Source organism: Haemorhous mexicanus, chromosome 3 (genome assembly GCF_027477595.1).
Source record: "Haemorhous mexicanus isolate bHaeMex1 chromosome 3, bHaeMex1.pri, whole genome shotgun sequence".
Taxonomy (NCBI): Eukaryota; Metazoa; Chordata; class Aves; order Passeriformes; family Fringillidae; genus Haemorhous; species Haemorhous mexicanus.
The window spans coordinates 93,639,229-93,659,833 of record NC_082343.1 but is presented as its reverse complement, the minus strand read 5'-3'; the positions used below and the strand labels follow the sequence as shown (position 1 = coordinate 93,659,833).

At 35.8% G+C, this 20,605-nt stretch overlaps 1 protein-coding gene across 3 annotated transcripts in view; it reads right to left on the bottom strand.

The window, feature by feature from the left end:
- Positions 1–20,605, bottom strand: part of COL21A1 (collagen type XXI alpha 1 chain) — an 89,654-nt gene that overhangs the window by 36,719 nt on the left and 32,330 nt on the right. For 2 of the 3 annotated variants that reach the window (XM_059842706.1, XM_059842707.1), the window contains exons 7-13: positions 20,505–20,582; positions 7,073–7,126; positions 6,107–6,160; positions 3,772–3,825; positions 2,899–2,952; positions 1,247–1,300; positions 1,101–1,154 (exon numbers count right to left, since the gene is read on the bottom strand). In XM_059842706.1, the coding sequence (XP_059698689.1) occupies positions 1,101–1,154; positions 1,247–1,300; positions 2,899–2,952; positions 3,772–3,825; positions 6,107–6,160; positions 7,073–7,126; positions 20,505–20,582 (402 nt within the window). Of the gene's footprint in view, positions 1–1,100; positions 1,155–1,246; positions 1,301–2,898; positions 2,953–3,771; positions 3,826–6,106; positions 6,161–7,072; positions 7,127–14,724; positions 14,788–16,661; positions 16,746–18,185; positions 18,195–20,504; positions 20,583–20,605 lie in introns of all 3 variants that reach the window. The other variant, XM_059842708.1, reaches the window with a different exon arrangement.

Here is a 20,605-nt window from a genome sequence, read left to right as displayed (position 1 = left end):
AGCTCCCTGAGGATGTTTTGGACACTAATGCATTTCAAATGCACCAGGGACTTTTTATGTACACAACTAAACTGATACCTACAAGTCTGCCTTCCCCAAGCTGAATTACTCTCCCGACTCCACTGGCATCACCCCGGATCCACCTCATTGACAGCTGCTCCCTAAAGGTTTTAGGTCTCTCACAGGTCTTGTGTCATATGTCTCTGCTGCAGCAGATGTGACAGATATGCCAGGTGCATCCCCAACTGCACTAGACAAGCATGGTCACAAAACAGAAGATCCAGATCTCCAAATACAGCAATATGAATTTAAAATTCAAAATGCACTCCAAATTATGCATTTTGGACACTGAAGTAACATTAATTGAGCAGCCCTAGATAATTTCATTATTATTAAAAAAAAACCTTCCAGGAACAAAGCTGCTGTTGAAAAACTTCTTTAGATCAATTCAATTGAGCATTTACATCAATATTATTAAAATCCTTTCCCTGTGAACCTATAACTGGTACTACTGAAGCCTATGTTTTCACAAATTAGAACAGTGCAAGCAACAACTTGTCAAGCAAAACATCCAGTAAGCTCACAAACTGCAATACCTTATAGAAATAACAGGTCCTGTTACCTTTTTTACAGTAGACACATGCTTAGTTGACTTGAAAAACTGTTCTACATTAAATATGAACAGCACTGCATAGTGAAGAGAATAAGAAAACATACAAAAATATTAATCCAGTACTGAAGGTACTTTCCCCTAATTTTCCTGCAGCTCCTTTCAAAAGCAATTATGTTCTCCAGTGTATGCTTGCATATGAATCTCTTTAACAGAATCACAGGGTTTGAGAAACACACGAGGATATCAGAGATAAAGCATAAACAATCTCTAGTGATCACTAATACACTCTTAATAAAAGCTTTTCCTTTGCTCACAGAACAGCTGAAACAGTGCAGTCTGCTCATCGTTGCAGTAAACTTCCACATCTCCCAATAAAAACATTATTTTGATTTCCAGTAATACTCCACAGAATAAATTTGATATGTTTGCACCACGAACAATGCCATTGAAGACTTTTATCAAGATATTAATATCCATTTCTACACACCTTGAATCCAGGACTGCCTGGTAATCCATCTTTCCCATTTCTGCCAGGGTCGCCCTGTGACAACATTTAACACCAATAAATTAACATTTAACAGCAGGCAAATTAACAAGCAAAAGCTAATGTCAAATTGTCTTCAGAAAACTTACAGATCGCCCAGGCAGTCCTGGAAACCCTGTATCACCCTTCTCTCCTTTTGAACCCTGAGAAAAACAACAAGTGGAAAGTAAGTAGTGCTCAATGTTTGTGCTGTAAATTTAATACATTTCACCAATAATTCATGTATGTTATTACTTATTTTGAAAAAGTACAGAAGATCTGTTTCTTTCTCAACTCAGGCAGCTGTCAATAACTACAACCCCATTACACAAACAAAAATATGCTTCAAACTACAGAAATGCTAACACAGATGCTCTTTCAAATTGCTTAAAACTAAACACAAGAAGGAAATATAAGGTCAGGTGAAAATATAGCTGTAACACTGGATGGCCAACTATACTCTCTGCTTTATATAAATTACAGATTAAGACATCTCTCTTTCCATCTGCTATCAGCATCGCTCCTTTCACGTGCTCTTCTCCTCCCTCCCCTAACTCTTCTCCCTCTCTCGTTTGGTTACAATGTACATCTGTATTACAAAACATAGACTTTGCAAAACAATTATCATATATGCCTTGTATATGGTGTGTTAGACCAGAGACATATTTACAAAAAATGCATGCATTTTGTGCCATGTGAAAATGAATTACACCAATCCACTAGCAGAACGAAAAGGTTCTCAGAATATCCAAATAAGCAGAGCATGAGTTCGACATTACTAAAGGTAAATACATCCAGTAAATTTGACATTACTAAATTTCATGTTACTAAATGTAAATACATCCAGTAAAAGCACAGAACATTTTTCTGAGCTGTAAATAAAGAATTACACTTTCTGTGAATATGTGTGTTATAAAAATATTAATTATGTTGTCTGGGGTTCCCATGCCCAGGCTCCCAGTGGGAGTATGGGGGCTCCATGAGGGGAGGCTGGGGCTGCCCCAGCTGGACACAGCCTGTTCCAGCTGGACACAGCCAGACACAGCTGGTTCCAGCCGGTTCCAGCTGCCCCCCGCATGGCACGGCTGAGCCACAGCTGGTGCAGGAGTGGGGGATGAGTTTAACAAGGGACAGAAACATGACACCAACAAAATAAGGAAAGAGGAGAAAAGTGGCAGCTCTGCAGACAGCAAGAGGAGGGTGCTGGAGCAGAGATTCCCCTGGAGCTTTTGGAGGGGCCATGGTGGAACTGTGGTAGCCAAGGTGCAGCCCATGGAGAATCCGTGCAAGGCCAGGTTTGCCCTGAAAGCCCATGGCCCATGGGAAGGACCTGCCCTGGAGCAGAAGAGGAGGGTGAGGGGAAGAGCAGGGAGAAGCTGTTAAAGACCACCCTACCTTGCTCCCCATCTCCTATCCCATGAAGGAGAGAAGTTGAGTCTGGGAAAAGCCAGGGTGGAGGAGAAGGGGGTTTAGTTGGTTTTTTTCTTGTTTTTTTTTTTTCTCACTATCCAGACTTATTTTAGTTGCTAAAAAATTAAATTAATTTGCTCCAAGTAGCTACTGGTTTGCCTGTGACAGTAACTGGCAGGTGATCTCTCTTATCTGGACCATCAAGCTTTTCCATCTTATATTCTCCCTTGTGCTGTTGAGAAGGGAGATTGAAAGAGTTACCTGGGGGTTTGCATCAGGCATCCAGTCTAGGTTACCCCATCACAGATATCAACAGCATTTTGCTTTAATTTATGTTTATAAAGTCACTTGCCTTTTTTCCATATATTCCTGGCACTCCTTGATCTCCTTTAGGACCTCTTTCTCCCTAGACAAAATGTATGTCAGCAAGTTAATTTTTTAAAAAAAAGTAGTTACATAAAGATATATTTATATTTATATAAAGTAAACATGTATAGCAGACACAAAGAAGGCATGTAAGCACAAGCCTTAAATGCAAATCCTAAATTTGCCCAGTTTCCTAGAGGAGAAGGCCAGAATGCCCAACACTGATGGTGAGAAAATCCACAGCTCGCAGGCTTAAGGCTTCTACTTTCTATAGAAGGCACTTTGTGATTTTCATTGCTTCAATATAGGCAGGAACCTAAGTGAAAATTCAGCTCCTTGGACTTTTCTGAAGACCTTATTTGAAGAGTTAAAAATACAAATTTGGAAGAACTAAGAGGTAAATTCTGTTGGGTACTAACATAGATGAGCAAAAACTATGGGAAAAATTGTTTTGGGAACACACACATGAACTAAAATCACTGTGACAGATCAGAACTTTTCTTCAAAATGCTGTTACTCAAGTAAAATGACAAGAAAATCATAAAATTGTTTTTATTTTTAAAACATTATTTGTGATGAAGAATCCTCTAAGAGTAGGAAAATCCAATTAATATAAAATCCCATAGAGCAAAACTAGAAATAGAAATTAAATAACAGGAGGTATCTATTGTTTGGTATCTATGTAATGAAGTCCCATGGCATATATCTTCCCTAAATATCACCTTCATATCTATTCATCTGGAGCAATTAATCAAATTCTCTGAAATAGTATTTTATATAGGCATGTTTACCCCTTATATTGAACTACAGGGCAAGATGAAACACAGGAATATTGTAGCAAGAAATATATCATTTCAACCTTTGGTGCTGGCATCCCATGTAATCCAGGAAAACCAGGTAGTCCACTGTCACCCTGAAACAGCAAACATATTTTAAATCCTATATCAAAATAGTGGTAATATATTACAACAACATCCATATTCTTGTGATCAAGTGATCAACAAATAATGGAAAGATGTAATATATCAGAGTATCAACTTCATAACATTGGTATGATGACAAATAAGGGGTTTTTTATCTTTAAACAAAATCCATTACATAAAAGAAAAACCTTAATCACTAAATTTTAGACTAAATTTACAGTAATCTTTTAGCAAGTCTTATGGAGGTTCAAAAGCAGCAATTTATGACCTTATGAAATTTCCTACCAGCTTACTCTGGATAAGTGGAGTATTAAAAAATAAGATATTAAGTACCAGCTCTACAAAAGAAACTAAATTAAACCAAAATACACTTATAAAACAACTTTGGAATTTGACAAATGAGCTCTCATTTCAGAGGGAGAAATAATCCACTTAGGTAAAAGCAGTAAGCAATTGAAAGACAAGGCAAAATACCAGTTCTTTTTATTCTCAGAGGTGTCAGGTATCAGGAATTCCAAACTTTTGCTGTTGGTACCTGACAATTTGTCTTCAAGTCCCCTTGAGCAATATCAACAAAATCCTAAATTACAACTTGTCACTACTTGATTTCAAACAATAAAACCAATCCTAGTTGCTTGGTTCAGTAGACTACTTCACATGAAAAAACAGCTAATCACAAAATCATTTTTGGGCAATCAGAATGCTTTCTTTCTGTTAATGCCTACTTTTATATTCAACAATATATTTCAATTTGTTTAATATATTTCAATCAGATAGAAGGAATAGTAAACTATGCTTAGAAAGTTATTTCACATAATATTTCAAATTCTAAGACAAGGGTTAAACCAGGACAACATGTCTCAGTGCTGTTTATCAAAGCCATTCATGCCTAAGCAGATTTGGAAAGGTCTGTCATGTATTTTCAGTAGGCAGGAACATGATCACAGGAATGACAGCTTGTGGGTTAATGCTATCACAATATCTCTCAACAAATAAATATTAAAAGCAGACAATGGAATGGAATTTAAAAATCAGCAAAGGTTATAAAATTAACACTTCATATATCCATTGCTTCTTAATGAAAAAGTGTGGAGTCTTGACTTCTACTCAGAAGTGGTAGTTCAATTACTGGATAAAATAAAACATTTGGAAATGAAAACTATTTTAAATTAGCTACTACAGAAACTTTACAAATAATGGGATGAAATAAAGAGATGAAAATTTGGGTAGAATTTCCAGAAAAATATTCTAATGGCAAGACCTATTTTACAATGGAAATGTTCTCTAAAACAGTGGGGGAAGCCCTATTTCTTGGCTTATTTTACACAAGGCTAGACTGAGCAATAGGAAATATTCTATCTGTCACAACCCTACACTGCAAGGCAATTAGAGTTTTTCATCAGCAGCATCTTAATTTCTACACATAGCCCAATACTGACTGATTGATCAGATTAACTTCTAAAATCAATTAGATTGAGATGAATTAAGCACAGAACACATAAACAATTTTCAGCTCTAACCATGAATTTGAGAATTCTGCTGAACAGCAATGAGAAAGAAATTCTAAGATCTGTTGGGAAGATAAGTGCTTGTTTTACAGAACGGGCTTTGAAGTTTTAATGAATCAAAACCAAAATAATTGTTATTACAATCAGCTTAGAACTTTTCTAAATATAGGGCAGAAATGTGAGAGAAGGCCAGAGCCAATGGGTAGTTTATTCACTGTGTATACACAAGATACCGAGTCAAGTTTATCCTGATTACCAGGAGACAGTTACATATAAGCTTCCACATCTGTCTATGTCTCCAAGCTAGTGGCTACACCTCAGCTAGAATTTTCCACAAAAATTTTTGGGTTCAATTAGCCAGAGTTTTCTGATAAAAAGTATCATCCAGCGTTTCCTACCTAAATCGTCTGGATACTCACTTTAAGAGAAAAAGGGTGAAAAGAGTTAAAAAGAAACCATTCTGACAGATGTCTGTATTGTGCTTCCAGGTACCCATACTTAGATACACTTTCTAAGTATATGTTATTTAGTGAAATAAAATTGTCACTAGCAGTGCTAAAGCCTATATAAACCTTTTAAAATTAAGAGCGCCAGATTCAGAATTTAAATTTAGGATTCTTAGTCCTTCCTTATTACCCTTTTAGCAAACAATTCTCACAGAGCACTCATGTAAAAATACTGATACTATTACCTGCACAACCAAAAATTATAAAAGGTAAGAGTAAAATCTTTTTATCTATCATTCTGGTTTGGGTTCTTTTACCTTTGCCCCATCTTTTCCTGGTTCTCCCTTGATACCTGGCAAGCCACGAGGTCCCTAGATTGAGAAAGAAATGAACACCAGCTCAACTACTGATAATACTAACACAATCTGGTACAGAATTAGACACAGAAGTGTGACACAACATGGGCCAGAGACCAATGTGTCAGCTGCTTGATTCCAACATTTCAGTGACTAGACACAAAAGCAGAACTAAGCACAATGCGTACCCAGCATGGATGAACATGGCACACTGTCATAATCTATGAGTGAGGAACACTCAAACAATTTTTTCTTCTAACCAAGGACCACCCCAGAAAAAAAAAAAAGAATGTCACACAGCCCTATTAGCCTGTTCACAATCACAACCTGTCAACAGGTGAGCCCAGAGTTGTCCCCTTCAATAGCCCATCAGACAGCCTCCACATATGCCATTTTGCAGGCTTGCTCCTGGCCCCAGAAGGCTCTCAGATATTTAATTTCACAAATGAGTAAAACCTTGACTATCATTCAGACTGGATCAGGCCACAAGTAAAACACAGCACAGATTTCCCACAACTGTCTCAGTAAGGACTACTAAATTAGTACAACAAAGAAAAAAAATTCTCCTTCAATCTGGGCTTTATGTGAAAACTTGCTTTGGACTTGTGAATTGTGGGCAATCCACCACCATGACAAGACTTCAGATCACTGCTAGTGATTCACAGAAAAATGCCTAAGCTGCAGCTGAGTCCATCTTCTAGAGGCTTTATCTAGCCCTGCTTCGATTTGCAGTCTGTCAGCCTACCTACAAATCCCAAAGCCATGTGAGTTTCAAAGCAATTCACCCAAGGATGGCCCCTGATTCATGACACCCCTTGAGTCCTCTTCATTCCCCACCTCAGCTCTCAATGACAAATGAGATATTGAGAGAGACTCGGCAGGATTTGTCTCAGATAGTCAAATTCTAGAAATGAAATAGAAACTTACTTGAACTCCTGGAGTTCCTGGGATACCTGGAGTTCCTGCTGATCCCTGGTATCCCTAAGGAAAAGAACCAAGACTTGTGACTTTTCAAAAGCAACATACACAGATTTCCAAACACCTATTTAAAAAGAAAAAACAATCCTCCTGCTTACTAAAGAACTTTTGTCACAACCCTGTAATTTTAGGTCACAGATTTTAGAAACTGTTATGACAATCATCCAATTGGGATTTAAATTTCAGCTTTCAAAAGCTTTCATATCTGCAGCTGAAGATCTCAGCCTCCAGACTTTAGCTAAAACCAGTCATTTTAGAATTGTTACACAAAAGCATAACAAACATATTGTTTTATTTTCCACTGGGAAAAAAAAAAGAAATTAATCCACATATGTAGATGCATTTTTTTTCTCTCTCTCTTAAGAAAAATAGCTGAAACTTGCCAAGACTTTTAAAGGCTTTTATCCAGTTACAGAAATCAGCTTTAACAAAGTATGCTCTGATACATTATGCAGCTAGTTTTATAATATCTCTACATAATAAAAATTCCATTCTTGATACTAAGCACTTAGCTATGAATCTGAAGGTATATAACAGTCTATAAAAATAAAAAAATAGTTTGAATGACTGAGACTACAAAAATAAATACTAAATAATTCATGAGTTAAAAAGAGAATTTCAAGAATGCTTTGCTAGAAATCAACATTGGCAGAACAAGAGAACCTTTACAGAAACCAAAATATATGTCTATATTTTGGTGTATTTTATTCAATTAGTACAGCAAAGGTAGCCAGTTTTCATGCAAAATTAACAAGGGCTTTAAAAAAATCCTTTAAGAGAGGCAAGTTACTGAAGAATAAGAATTTTGCATAGCTCATTTAACAACATGTCCTTGCAGTGGAGAAAATGAGCTACCAAGATTATTTTTTCAAGAAAACATATAAAGCAAGAAAAGAAATTGTTCTATATTATTCTGAGGCTATTTGGTTAAGACATTTCAGCAGGCAGACAAAACTAAGTTTGATAAATCCCACTAAATGGGCTATCCAATTTCAAATACCCAGAATCTGATCTTGATTGGAATTGAGAGAAATAGTAATCCTATTTCCAAATGGGTGTCAAGCTTAAAACATTGGCAAAAAAATTTCCTGGATTGATTTCCAAACTGGTAAATAGGAGCTAACAGAACGATTTCAGTGCAAGGGAGGCAACATGTTTGTCTGATTTCTTCTTTAAATCAGTCAGAGCTTCCTAGGAATAATAAACAGAGCTAACATTATTTGCTGGGTTAGATACAAGAGAGTCCTTGCTGTGCCCTCTTCCCAAAAGACATTTGAGCAGTTGCCCGATGAGCCAGCTGGTAATGTTTAATATAGAAGTAAACAGAATTCTAGGTCTCTGTCATACATGGATCCTTTATCAAGCATTTTACTTTCAGTGCTCAAGGCAGTTCTAGCAAAATCAGCTTTAACTGTAAATGGTATAGTATCCTCAGAGTGCTTACAGGACTGCTGGGTAGCTGACACAATTCACCAATTAAAAAATGCTTTTAAAAGTTTAGCCATTTTTTTTCTTCTCAAAAAAAAAGAAATCGCTATGCATTTCTGTAGGATATAATTCTATACAAATAAAACTTTATTTCATAGATCTCTGCAATACAATTTCCCTTCTCCCTCTAACTGAGCAGGGGAAGAAGCAGAAGAGAACAATTTCCTGGCTGAACTGAATTTCAAAATCACAAGATGAATGGAGGACAGCAGAAGAGTTTTCAACTTACAAAACTGCATATTTAGCCCAGGGCTAAATATTGTAATGTGATTTCAATACAAATCAAACACATTGTCAATGTGCTCTTTTAATAGAAAGCTGGAAGAGAGAAGATTCAAAAGGAAATTGACAGAAAGTCACTGAAGTTAGAATCACTATCTGGTACAAATAGCACAGGAATTGTTTGGGCAAATTAAAAAACACCTTCTATAAAATAAAAAAAAATCTACAGAGTTCATAAAAAACAAGTATATATTTGTATCACTACCCCTTTTGCAGTATGGATCATCAATCTACATGCTAATGCCTACAAATTTTTTTGCCCTAAAGTCAGCTCAAATCCTCTTTCCCTAATCACAAAGACCTCAGTAGGAGTGCCTGTGTGACATACATACATATCTGCACAAAAAGCAGTGCCACAGCTGCCATTTTATGTAAAATGGACAGAAGTTAAATTCCACTTTTCAGTTTATATGTTCAGGACTGAAGGTTCTCTTTCAAATAGGGTGAACACCCTAAATTTGCCACCAAAACCAAAAATTTTTATCTGAGCTTGGTCTTCTCTCGTGAACTTTTCAAAAGACACACAAATAGCATGAGAAGTGTTATAGTTAACTCTGAATTTGATACTCAGTTTAGGAGGCAGTTGCTTGAATATAGGCAGCTCCTGCCATTTGAGACTCCTGAGACACCCACCCAATGTTAGAAGACAGTGGCACAAAATATATAGGAGGCAATAACTGTCTTGCAGTGTGGGCAAGACAAAATACCTTACAGCATCAAAATCCCATACTTTTTGTGGTATTTTAGTTAAACAGTTGACTACTATGAGAATTTAGACACCCTCTGTCTCTGTACCCATTTAAATCCTGAATGCATATGCCTTAAAATGAATGCTACCTATAATTTTTCATCAATCTTGTCAGTCAGCACTACTCCACAGCACTTTATCTTCTCATTTATTATTTTGCATCAGTTCATCTGAAATCAGGATTACACAAAATTTACCTCTCAGTTTACTGTTGTGAGAACGGTGCTGATAATTTTCTAGTGTCTGAAAATCCTTAAAAGGAAAGTGACAAACAGCAGTACATCGAGATTAGTTTTGTCCCAGATTGATGGGTATTTGAAAAAATCACAGATAAAATGAAACTTTGGAATTTAAATAAAATGGCAATAATTTGTAAATAGTTCTAAGGAAAAACAATGAAGACACTTCTTAGGTCAAAGAACTTATATAATAGCCACAAAAATTAGCAATCAACCTTCCTGGAAAAAGAAACTTAATTTGCCTGTAAGGGAAAAAATTGAGCAAGAAGGACATATGGTGAGAATTAATTGCAAAGAACTCTGGGTGCAACAGCAGAGGAAACCTCAGTGTATCTTCAGTGCATTTGCACACCTAAAGGACAAAAGTTCAGACAGCATTCCTAGGCATATATTGTCTGATAAGGATTAAATAAAAATAAAAATAGAGGATGTATGGATAAGGCAATGAGAGCTGCACAGCACACTCCCATAATGTAAAGCTTTTGGAGTCAATGGACAACATCAACAACAAATTCATGGACACAGGATTGCTTGGGAAAGACAAAGGGAGAAGTAAGCAAGCTCAATTTGGCTAGGAAGGAAGGAGGGATCAACAGTAATGGTCTAAAGATATTCAAGGACAGTAAACACTAAGTAAAAAGAACTATTTAGGGTGATGTAACTAAGCATAATGGAATTCAATTGCAAAAGGAAAATTTTACTTGGCGTTAAGGAAACATCCTGAAAGGTCTGCAGACCTCTTTTTGTAGTTTCCTGCAGAAAATCTTTAAAGCACAACTGTGTAAAGCATTACAAGACAAGTCTTCAAACTCTTTTCATAAAATACATTACATCTTAACAGAAATTACTGTAACTACACAGACATATATCCATGTTTATTATTTCTGCTTTTCATTACACTTTCCTCCATTAGCTACTCCATCATCTGCCAAGGCCTTCATAATTCAGAGCCCCTAGCAGAATATTTTACCTAAACACAATGTTCTCAAATAGCACAGAGGAAAAAAGATCAAGATCATTAAATAAAAGGCTGTAAATCCAGGTTTAAAAGTTCACAAGCTTCAGGCTATTGGGAGATAGGAGGATATACCAAGGGAGTCTAACTTCCTGCTCAGTGTTTAGATGATCATCCTTATCATATCCTTTGCCTTTGGCAGCTGCTGCAGGTAGTGATGTGGTCTTCTGTCTGAACTATACAGCTGTCTCTGCAGCACAAGTCAGCATCAGGCATTGCTCTGATTCCAGACTTGTAGGTCTCAGGAAAGGCACTACATGACTATATCAGAACAGAGCAGAAAGATTTACTCTAACAATAAAAAGGCCACAGTATTACCAAAGAATATGAATTTTCCTGGAATTGAGAGCAGCACTTCACAGCTGAATTATCAACTCTATCTATGAAAGTTTTCTAAAAAAGTAGCTGCAGAGTTTAGAACTTAAATCCCAGGCAAGCCATCCAGTAGCACAGGGAATTCTATGTGTATGTGAAACTATTACCCATTTTTATTCCAAAAGTATTGTTGAAATAGCTCATCACTGCTCTTATAGTAAGTACATCATAAAAGATTTGGCCTTCCATTGGTCACCAAATATTAAACTCTAGGTAATACAGCTGTAATAATGTTCTATAACCTTTTAAAACATATATTGCAATGATCAGAAATTACTCATTATGTGAGGCTTTTGATACCTTATGAACTCCATATCTGCTTGTACCAGTAAAGTTGGTCTCACCAGGTTTTTTCTGTAAACTGTTTATTTTTTCACATTTCTTATTTTATTTTATTGTACATACTGCAAAGACAAGGCAAATTGTTCCAAACTTTCATGAGTGAAACTAGATGGGATGCTCGACAATTGTCCAAATTTGCCAGCTACATGGTTCATAGTTCAAAATTGACAAATGGGTGGATTTTTTAAATTTCTGTCAGCAGACTGATAACCTATCACCTCTATTAACCACAAGTGATCACTGCATAGATTCTGATAATTTATTTTTCCCCTTAAACTGAGTTTTTCCCCAGTACATACAAAGCATCCTTTGGAATAAAAAATGGCTTTGTGACCACACAGTTAGGCTGTGCTTCCAGGGCCAGCAATCACTCCAACTACTTCTTTCTGATTAATACTGTTCATGAAAATGAGTTCCATTTGAGATTCAAATATTGGTTTTATCCTTGCTCTTATTTATCAGTGTTTTTTTCTTGACTAGACAGTTTAACAACTTCCATTTCTAAATTACATTTTTTATTGAAAAAATGTATTTTCATTACTTATGCTTCTCACTTTCAGGCTTTTTTAGTTCCTTTAATTGATCTTTCCTGTATGTATCAGAATATAAACAGAGGTGGCAATTAAAGGGGAAAAAACAAAGATTCTCTAACCAAAACTAATAAAAATAACATTTAAGAAATGTCTGAAATGAAGTCATGTTTATGTTCACTTCCCCAGACATTAGAGTAAACAAATTTACTGGATAACACAAGGTAGATAATTATGTTCTGGTAAGATTTAAGATATTAGGAATTGTTTTTAATTTTTCTGGACTAAAACTAATATAAAGTATTAGCTGGCCCACAAACAACAAACTAAATTTTATTAGATGTTTTACTCTAAAATCAGTTTCATATAGTAATATAAATGCCTGCCTAAAACCCTTCTCAGAGGAAGAAACATTTTGTTGACCAGCTATAGTGTTCCAAGAAAATTAATAACAGATAGGCCAACAGGAAAGACTTTAGAGAAGAACATAAAAATCTGTTTGGGAACAGAAAAGACTGACTTTGCAGGAAGAACTTTTCATGCAAAAGCCATTTGATTAAACAGATCTGACTACACAACTACCTGTAAGCCTATGGTGCTGTCTGAATTAAAAGCTTGTTTCTCAGAGGTCACTGAGACATAAAACTAAAAAGATTCAGATGAGCAAAGTTTCCCTAAACAAGAAAAATCACTGACAGCACAGAAAACATGCTAGTCGTATTAGCAAATACAAAAGTAAAATAGAAAGAAAAAGACAGAGAGAGGAATCTGTTTTCCTGCACAGTGCTTCTAAAGGGTCTCTCACCTTTCACAGCTAAAAGGTTGCCTGGAATGCACCCAAAAATCTACTGTAAGGAAAAATAATGTACTGGCCAAAGGTGCAGATGATCTAATTGGTTTGCAATTATGTCCTTACAAAGAACAAGTGCAAAAACTACAACTGATAGTTCAGAAACATTCTTCAGTTAATAAAGCTATAGGATTTAGCTGCAAGCACTTAAAATAATGTAAGTTCTTCAGCAAAGTGATACAATTTCTCCTGTACTGGAGCTTTTTGATTCTCATTCTGAGATACTCTGGTAATCTTTTTTATGTTCAGAGAATGCCCATCTATGCACATTATGACTTATTTGCAGGAAAAAGTAAGCCTGAACTGCCAGATTACAAAGCTACAGTAGGTCTACAGTATCAATGTTTTTCGCCTTCATTATTCATGCTGTTACAAATTCTAGTGCTTACGGGAGGATAAACAGCCTTGAAGTGGAAATCTTTTTATTAAAGTATGAAAGAGTCATAACAAATTGTTTCTAAAACAATATGGTTGTACCTTACTGGATGCTTCAGAAATGAAGTCTTAATCTATTTGTTAAAAGAGAGAAGAGAAACTGACATATCCCTACCAATATCCAGTCCATTCTGCCTTCATTAAAGCTTAAATGATACCCCTTTACTTTTCAAAATATCAGACTTAGCTGGATTAAAGGCAGCTTTGCTATGTTTAAAGGCAGCTTTGCTATCAATACTGCAAATCTATTTCCAGAAATCAGCCTGGTCAGAAGTGATGGACACCTTCCCCCATGCAACTCCATGTTCAGAAAGTTTGTATACTTGTCTTTTATAAGAGACCAGAACTCCTCTTCATAAGCTTAAGCACCACCAAATATCAATTGAAAAGTTGTTCTGATTAAATAGACTTCCCCATCTTAGAATACTTTAAAACCTGTATTTTCAGGATTGTCTAAAATCAAAATGCAGTATTTTAAAGCACTGATTGTTTCAATTCAGATTGTGTCTCTAACTCTGGTTCAAAAAAACCCTGAATTTAATAGCTATCAAAAGCTCTTTAAGAGCAAAAGTATAAAAACATTTTATACCACAGGTAAAATGAGTATATTTTCTTGTGGGACTGATGAAAAATTCATGTATGGACCGCTCATCTGTACCATCAAATTTAGCACGCTCAGGTTTCAATATAACAAGTCCCATATTTTAAAAGAGGGAAAATTTCAATTTTTAGAAACGATTACATTTTTTGGTTTTAGCATCTCTTTTCTTCCTGTTAAACTAACTCTGCTTACAAATGGAATCATCACAGTTAAATGAACTAGTTTGGAACTAAAAACGATCAATTTTTAAAAAAATTTTACATGCATATCTACGTATTTTGATGGTCTACTTGAGGTAGCCTACAAAGAAATTCTATCAACCAAGGAGCAAGCCTTCAAAAAAATAGATAGGATTTCAGGCAACCCAAAGTGCTTTCTAGTGAGCAAATTCTTAAGGAGTAAAGACTGAAGATAGTAACATAACTGCTGCACAGAAATGCAAAGACCAACAGAGGCACTCATAGCCTGTTCTCTGCTTTACAACAGTACCCAACTCTAATATTTACAGCATTTTACCTTGAAACAGAAATAATATGATTGACATATTCATACAACAGTTACATAGAGTTAAATGACATTCAGTTTCAGAGAATGGCAACAAATGATCTAAATTTGAAAAATGTGGTATCAGTGTTCCATGTTTTTTCTCCTGTTAGTTTTACATTTACAATATATGACTAAGTTTTTAGTACTCACAGGCTTACCATCTGGACCAGGCAGACCAGGATAACCATGATTCCCAGGCTGCCCAGGGTCACCCTAGGGAGAAGCAATGTGTGAACACACCAAATAAATAAAATTGTAAGAGTATTTTCAAATGAGCACAAAGAAACCTTAGCCCTACCACATTCCACACAACAGTCTCCACAAGTCCAGAGACCTACCATTGAGGAGCAATTCCCACAGTGAAAAAGAACTGGTTTGGGGGGGGGGGGAATTCTCCCCAACTTCTCCCCAACTTCTTGTGCAGTATTTGGACAAGTGAATCCACACTTGGTTACAGCACAAGTTTGAGTCATCAACTTAAAAGCTGTCTAGTTTTTTAGCCCTTTAATGAACAGAAGTAAAAGCACTTATTATAAAACAGATGAAACAATCTTTAATAAAACTTCATTAATTAGGTAGTTCTTTATCTGAAGAAATCTCTCACTTGCTTTAACTGAGCCTAATTCCTAAGAATTAGAAAAATTCTTTAGAAGAATTCTTAACATTTAGAAGAATTAAGAATAAAAACACTAAAAAGGCAAGAGCCAGGATTAAAACCTGCAAAATAATAAACTCCTCTCCACACACCAATTGCTGTCAAAAAAGATATTTTTTAGATTTCCTCTTAAAAGTCCTTTGCAATTATTTTGATAATCACTGTTACCGTGAGATTAAAATAAAACTTCCTTGCCAAGGCTTCATGTTTATGGAGAAAAAGCAGGAACTTAACACCCTACTCAATATATCTTCCTAGAGCATTGACTATTTGTTTTACTAACAGCTTTGATTTGACCTCAGCAAAAACCAGTAACACTTGACCTCTAAACCATTTTACTTCTGCAGGGGTTTTAAGCAGGTACTTATTTCTTCAGCCTGAAACATCAACAGACCTGTGGGTCACTTTCAACTGCAGAATTGTTATAAATAGGGAGGACATTAGAAGGGAAACAGGAAAGTAGCTTTCAATGTGACTGTGAAAAAACATCATTTCACATATAAAGCACAGAAGTGTAATGCTGAACTAAGTGGAAGATAATATAAAACAATATCTTTTTTGAAAAGCATAACAGTGATCATTTGCTAAATTAGTAATAAGCTACCCAGAATTATTGTTGTCCAAATTAAGAAGTCCAGGTTTGGGATTTGAGCAAAAATAAATTTGCTTGCAAATATACCATTTAACTGTGAACTTTTTTGCTCTTAACTTGAAAAGCTTAAAACATCAGTTACTTGTACTTTGAAATCCCTTTCATTTAATTCAATTTATTGTACTCCATTAATATCACAAACAGAAAATAAAGTTTAAATGCATATGGTTCTAGAGTCCAGTATGCAAACATTAACAAATATATATTATAATTGAGACAACTTATTTAACCATAAATTGGCTTCCTTTTCACTTTCTGCAGCCTTTTGTGTTAGGCACCACCTTGTCACCTGTATTATTCAATTCTCCCCAAACAAATATTACAGTGCATTGTAGTTGAAAAATTGCACATAAGCAATAGATATAGGCCATCTGAGTTGTGAAATTTCGTATTCCTTCATACTTCACAGGAAGTGGTTTTTCAATTCTTTTAAAATTATAAATACTTCATTCTCTCTCCCTCTTTTTTTTTTCAAAAGAAAATAAAAAAGGTAAAAGACCACAGAAATTCTATTACACGAAACAATAATGATGATCAATAATAATAATGATGATTCCTCATCAACACAGAAAGGAGGTCATCAGCACAGCTAATGTGCAGCTCTCCCAGTAAACATCTAGTTCATTCTTTTACAAAGATGGAAGAAACCCCTCTCTCCATTTAAAGATTTAGTTAGAAAACCATTTCATCCTCAAACAATTAACAGTGCAACATCATTTGCTGAAGAGTAGCAGGGAAAGACAGGTCATATACACTCAACAAGACAGAACAGAGACTTACTTTGGGGCCTGGAGGTCCTTGCTTTCCTGGTGGGCATATGCAAGGGGCGGGTGTTGAGCCTACGTCACTGGGACCATTCATGCACTACCAAGAGTGAAAACAGCCATCAGCACATAGGCCAAAGGCAGCCAACAAACACACTGGAGCACCAGGTGAAGCTGACCTTCCTTAGGCTGCCTTTTACTTAGGTCTTGGCATTCACCCCCTTGTTCAGCTAGAATTTCTGCTTATCTGAATATTAACCTCCAACTACTTTTCATGCACATAATCATTTTATCCAGAATAAAAATTTAAAAAGTAAGTACTGGTATTGGGCTGACACCTGTAACTGTTTTTTCACAAATATTTTGAAAATTTTAAATCTTGCAACATGAAAGCCGCTTCTCCAAGCTAATCTATATTCATAATTTTAAAGTGTGACCAATTCTCAAATATAACAAATTAATTTAAAAATGTGTAAAATTATGTAATATATAATATGTATAGCATAATGATCCCAACCACTGGCATGCTATGCTGTTCAGTGACCCTGAAAAGAAGATAAACTCCAAGTCTCCTATGTCCAAGGCACGTGCTCCAACTATGAAACTACTTGAGGGGAGGCAGGACACAGTTGCTACCACTGACTCCTAGAGGTCACTAGTCCTGGTCCCAAGAGTGCCCATCCTGCAAAGACCATTAGGTGACCTCCTCCAAACCATGCTCCCTGCAGCACTAAACACTAAACCTTGGCAGTTCACATAACCCTCTAAAATGATTTTATTTTTTGTGATATTTACTTCTTACCATTAAGCCCCACATGAAACCCCAGTGCTTTACTCAGGCAGGCAAGGGGAGAGCTACTAAATTAAATCTATTCTAGGTATATCTCTACTAAATCTATATGTTGAAGTTAGATCAAATAAATTCTTTTTCACCCATCAACTCAGCAAGGGTTTCTTAGACCTATGGAAATGCAAAAATTTAAGAATCCAAGCTAAAATGAAAAGATTTTTTTTTATTATTATCTAAAACTTTCCATAGCATTTTACCCATATTTTCTAGAATAATGACACCTTTTAAGATGTTTCTTGACTGGAATTCTTTCCTGGGGTCCGATGATTGACCAAAGCACAAACCCATGTTTCCTTTGCAATGGTACAAGTTGGGAGTTCCAGGTAAGGTTAGGGAAGTTGTCATATCAAGTGTTCAGATAAGCTCCTGTTCAGGGAGTTCCCATAAGCACAATGCAGGTAACCGCTGCATTATCCCCTGTGCATATCCCCCACCCCCCTGCAAATAGCAGCAATTGAATTGAACTGGGGGAGAACATCAGTAATTCTAATAAACATGTGTTTTTTCAGAAAAATTATTTTTAATTTGTCTACTGACTAGAATTCAAGACAGGGAAGTCCAGCACTCTTAAGCTTGGCATATCTCTGCCCCTTTTGAAAACAAAATGCACATTACCTAGAATATTAAGAAGCTTATAAAAACTCAAATACTACCTTAAAATGAGTTTGAGTAGTTTAGGATTGAGCCTACCTCTCCATTCTGAAACAAGAAGAAACACAGTTTAAGAGTACAGCAATATTTCTAAAAAGAAAATCCATTCATTCGGAAAGACTATCAAAACCAATCATAACTCCTGAGCTGTAACTGTCAAGAAATTATAATTCAAGTTTTTAGACTTTCTGAGGCTTATGTGCAGCTGCTATCAATGCATATGAAATTAATTTAGTTAACTGTTTTTAAGGGTTTGTCAATGGGAGTTTATCAGTAGCAATTTTTAAAAGATAATGACAGACTTAATACCAAACCACGTCAGTATTTACACACTAAATGTTTAGATTTGGTTCAAACCTTTTACCAGAAGTAACTTCTCATCAAAAATATGCTCTGCTTGTACATTCATGTCAGAGAATGTACCAAAGTATTTCTGAAATCTCTGCTTTCTGCCTGAAAGCAGCATCTGGGAAAACACAGAGCAGCACAGAGGCAAGGCTGGCTTTTTCTTGCTTTCCTGTGACTGCATTAGACTCTGCTATCAATTGATTTTTGGTCCAGCATCTGCCACACCACAGAACAATCCAACCCAAAATACTTCAGCAGAGCAACCATGAAATTTTCTGTCTTAATAGTTTAGTAGCCACCATTAGCCACACTGTCCACAGGACTATTCTAATGCACATAGTCACTGCAGATTTCACACACATTCTGTGGACTCAGAAAGCTTCCTCTGTATTCAATTTTCAGCTTGAGCAAACCCTAGAGAAAGTTTTCATTTTCCACTGACCATAGACGGAGCTTAGAATTACTATGCAGCTAGGTATCTCTGGGAAAGGGAATTAATTTGGTCTGTAATTAGTACATAAAGCCTCTGCTTATTTCAGGAACTTTGACACAACCACACTCTGACAGAATACAACCACAAACCACATATTCCTCCTTGAAGATCATCCAACATTTTTATTTTCTGAAGGTGTCCTGAATTTCATGGACAAAGTTCAAACTTAATTTACAAAAACAGACAGTGAAACTAAAATTGCAAAAACCAATCTTTTGGCTTCAACTCCTTGATAAATTGCAGAGAATATAAGCTATTAAAGACTTTTTAGTGTTTGCTTTCTTTATACAAAATATTTTTCATTTGATTCCTTTTCATGTCCTACTTTTAATTTTTAAACAGCAAAAAGATATGTGCTGCAGTTACATAATAGTTAAATAAATATTTTATTTTCTTCAAGATTTAAAACTAGTTTTACAAAAGTATTCCTGCACCTGTTAGTTGTTGACACACAGAGTCAGAGTTCAAAACAGCTAACAATCCATTCACCTACTTGCTGCTTGATTGAAAGCTGGAAAAGCCCTGATAAGGATGCATTAGACCCAGGATGCATTAGACTGGTCCCAAAGAAAAAGAAGAAAAACAGACTAGCTGGCAACACATGCCAGTCTGACAAAAAAAGAAAATCTGGATGCTGGAGATTCAATGGTTCTATTGTCAAACCAGCCAAATGACACTAAATCTAATCACAACATGAGGAAATGAGGAATGTGGGTCTACATAGTAGGACACTGGCAGCTGATAATCTTTAGCTCAGTTTGTTTCAGCCACCAAGCAAAGGAGATTATTTGGAATCTGCATGTTTAAATCAGTCTCTTGCTTATGCTTTGAGATGGGAACTGAATGCTTAAATCTGGCTCTGTCAGTCATGACTGATTTCCAAATCTGTTTGTGTATGTCTTATATTGCAGTGCATAATTAACCGTAAGAGGACCAAGAGAGGGCCAAAGGGTCCCCATAAACTTGCAAATTGTGTACATGAATCATAATAATTTTATTTCTGTCTTGTACTTAACGTACTTCTTGAAATCACAGCAACATTTCAGATAATGGGATATTTATCACAGACCTCAGCATAGATATTTTTAACAGGAGAAGGTGATTTAGAAATGAAGGTTTGCTGATTATGTACCAAAACTTCACAGATTAAATGACCTGACAAGTAGCAAGGAGTATGTCAGAAAAGTTCAAAAGTCATATTTAAAGAATTTTACACTGAAAAACCTAGAAGTTTCATTATTCTATAATGCTGAAAATCTGAAATTTTAAGAGAGGATTCTGAGATTCTTCTATACTCATATATATAAAAAAGGCACCATTAAATACCTTAACTAAAACAACTTGTAAAAAATTGTGAGAAAATTAAGGTGGAAACAAAGAAGGTCCATAACAGCATGTGTTTGCACCAGCTGAATCAAGGTAGTTTAATCTATTTTAAAAATTCATTAAGTCAGCTTTAAACAGTGATTTGTAAAAAAATGCCAAGTAGTCCTCAAAAGTTCATCTATCATACTCACAAATCCTGGGATCTCACAGACTGTTTCTCGATTATTTTGCTCTGGGTCACAGTAGATTCGCAGTTTTTGTATATCAAACTGTAATTCAAAACATAAAAGAC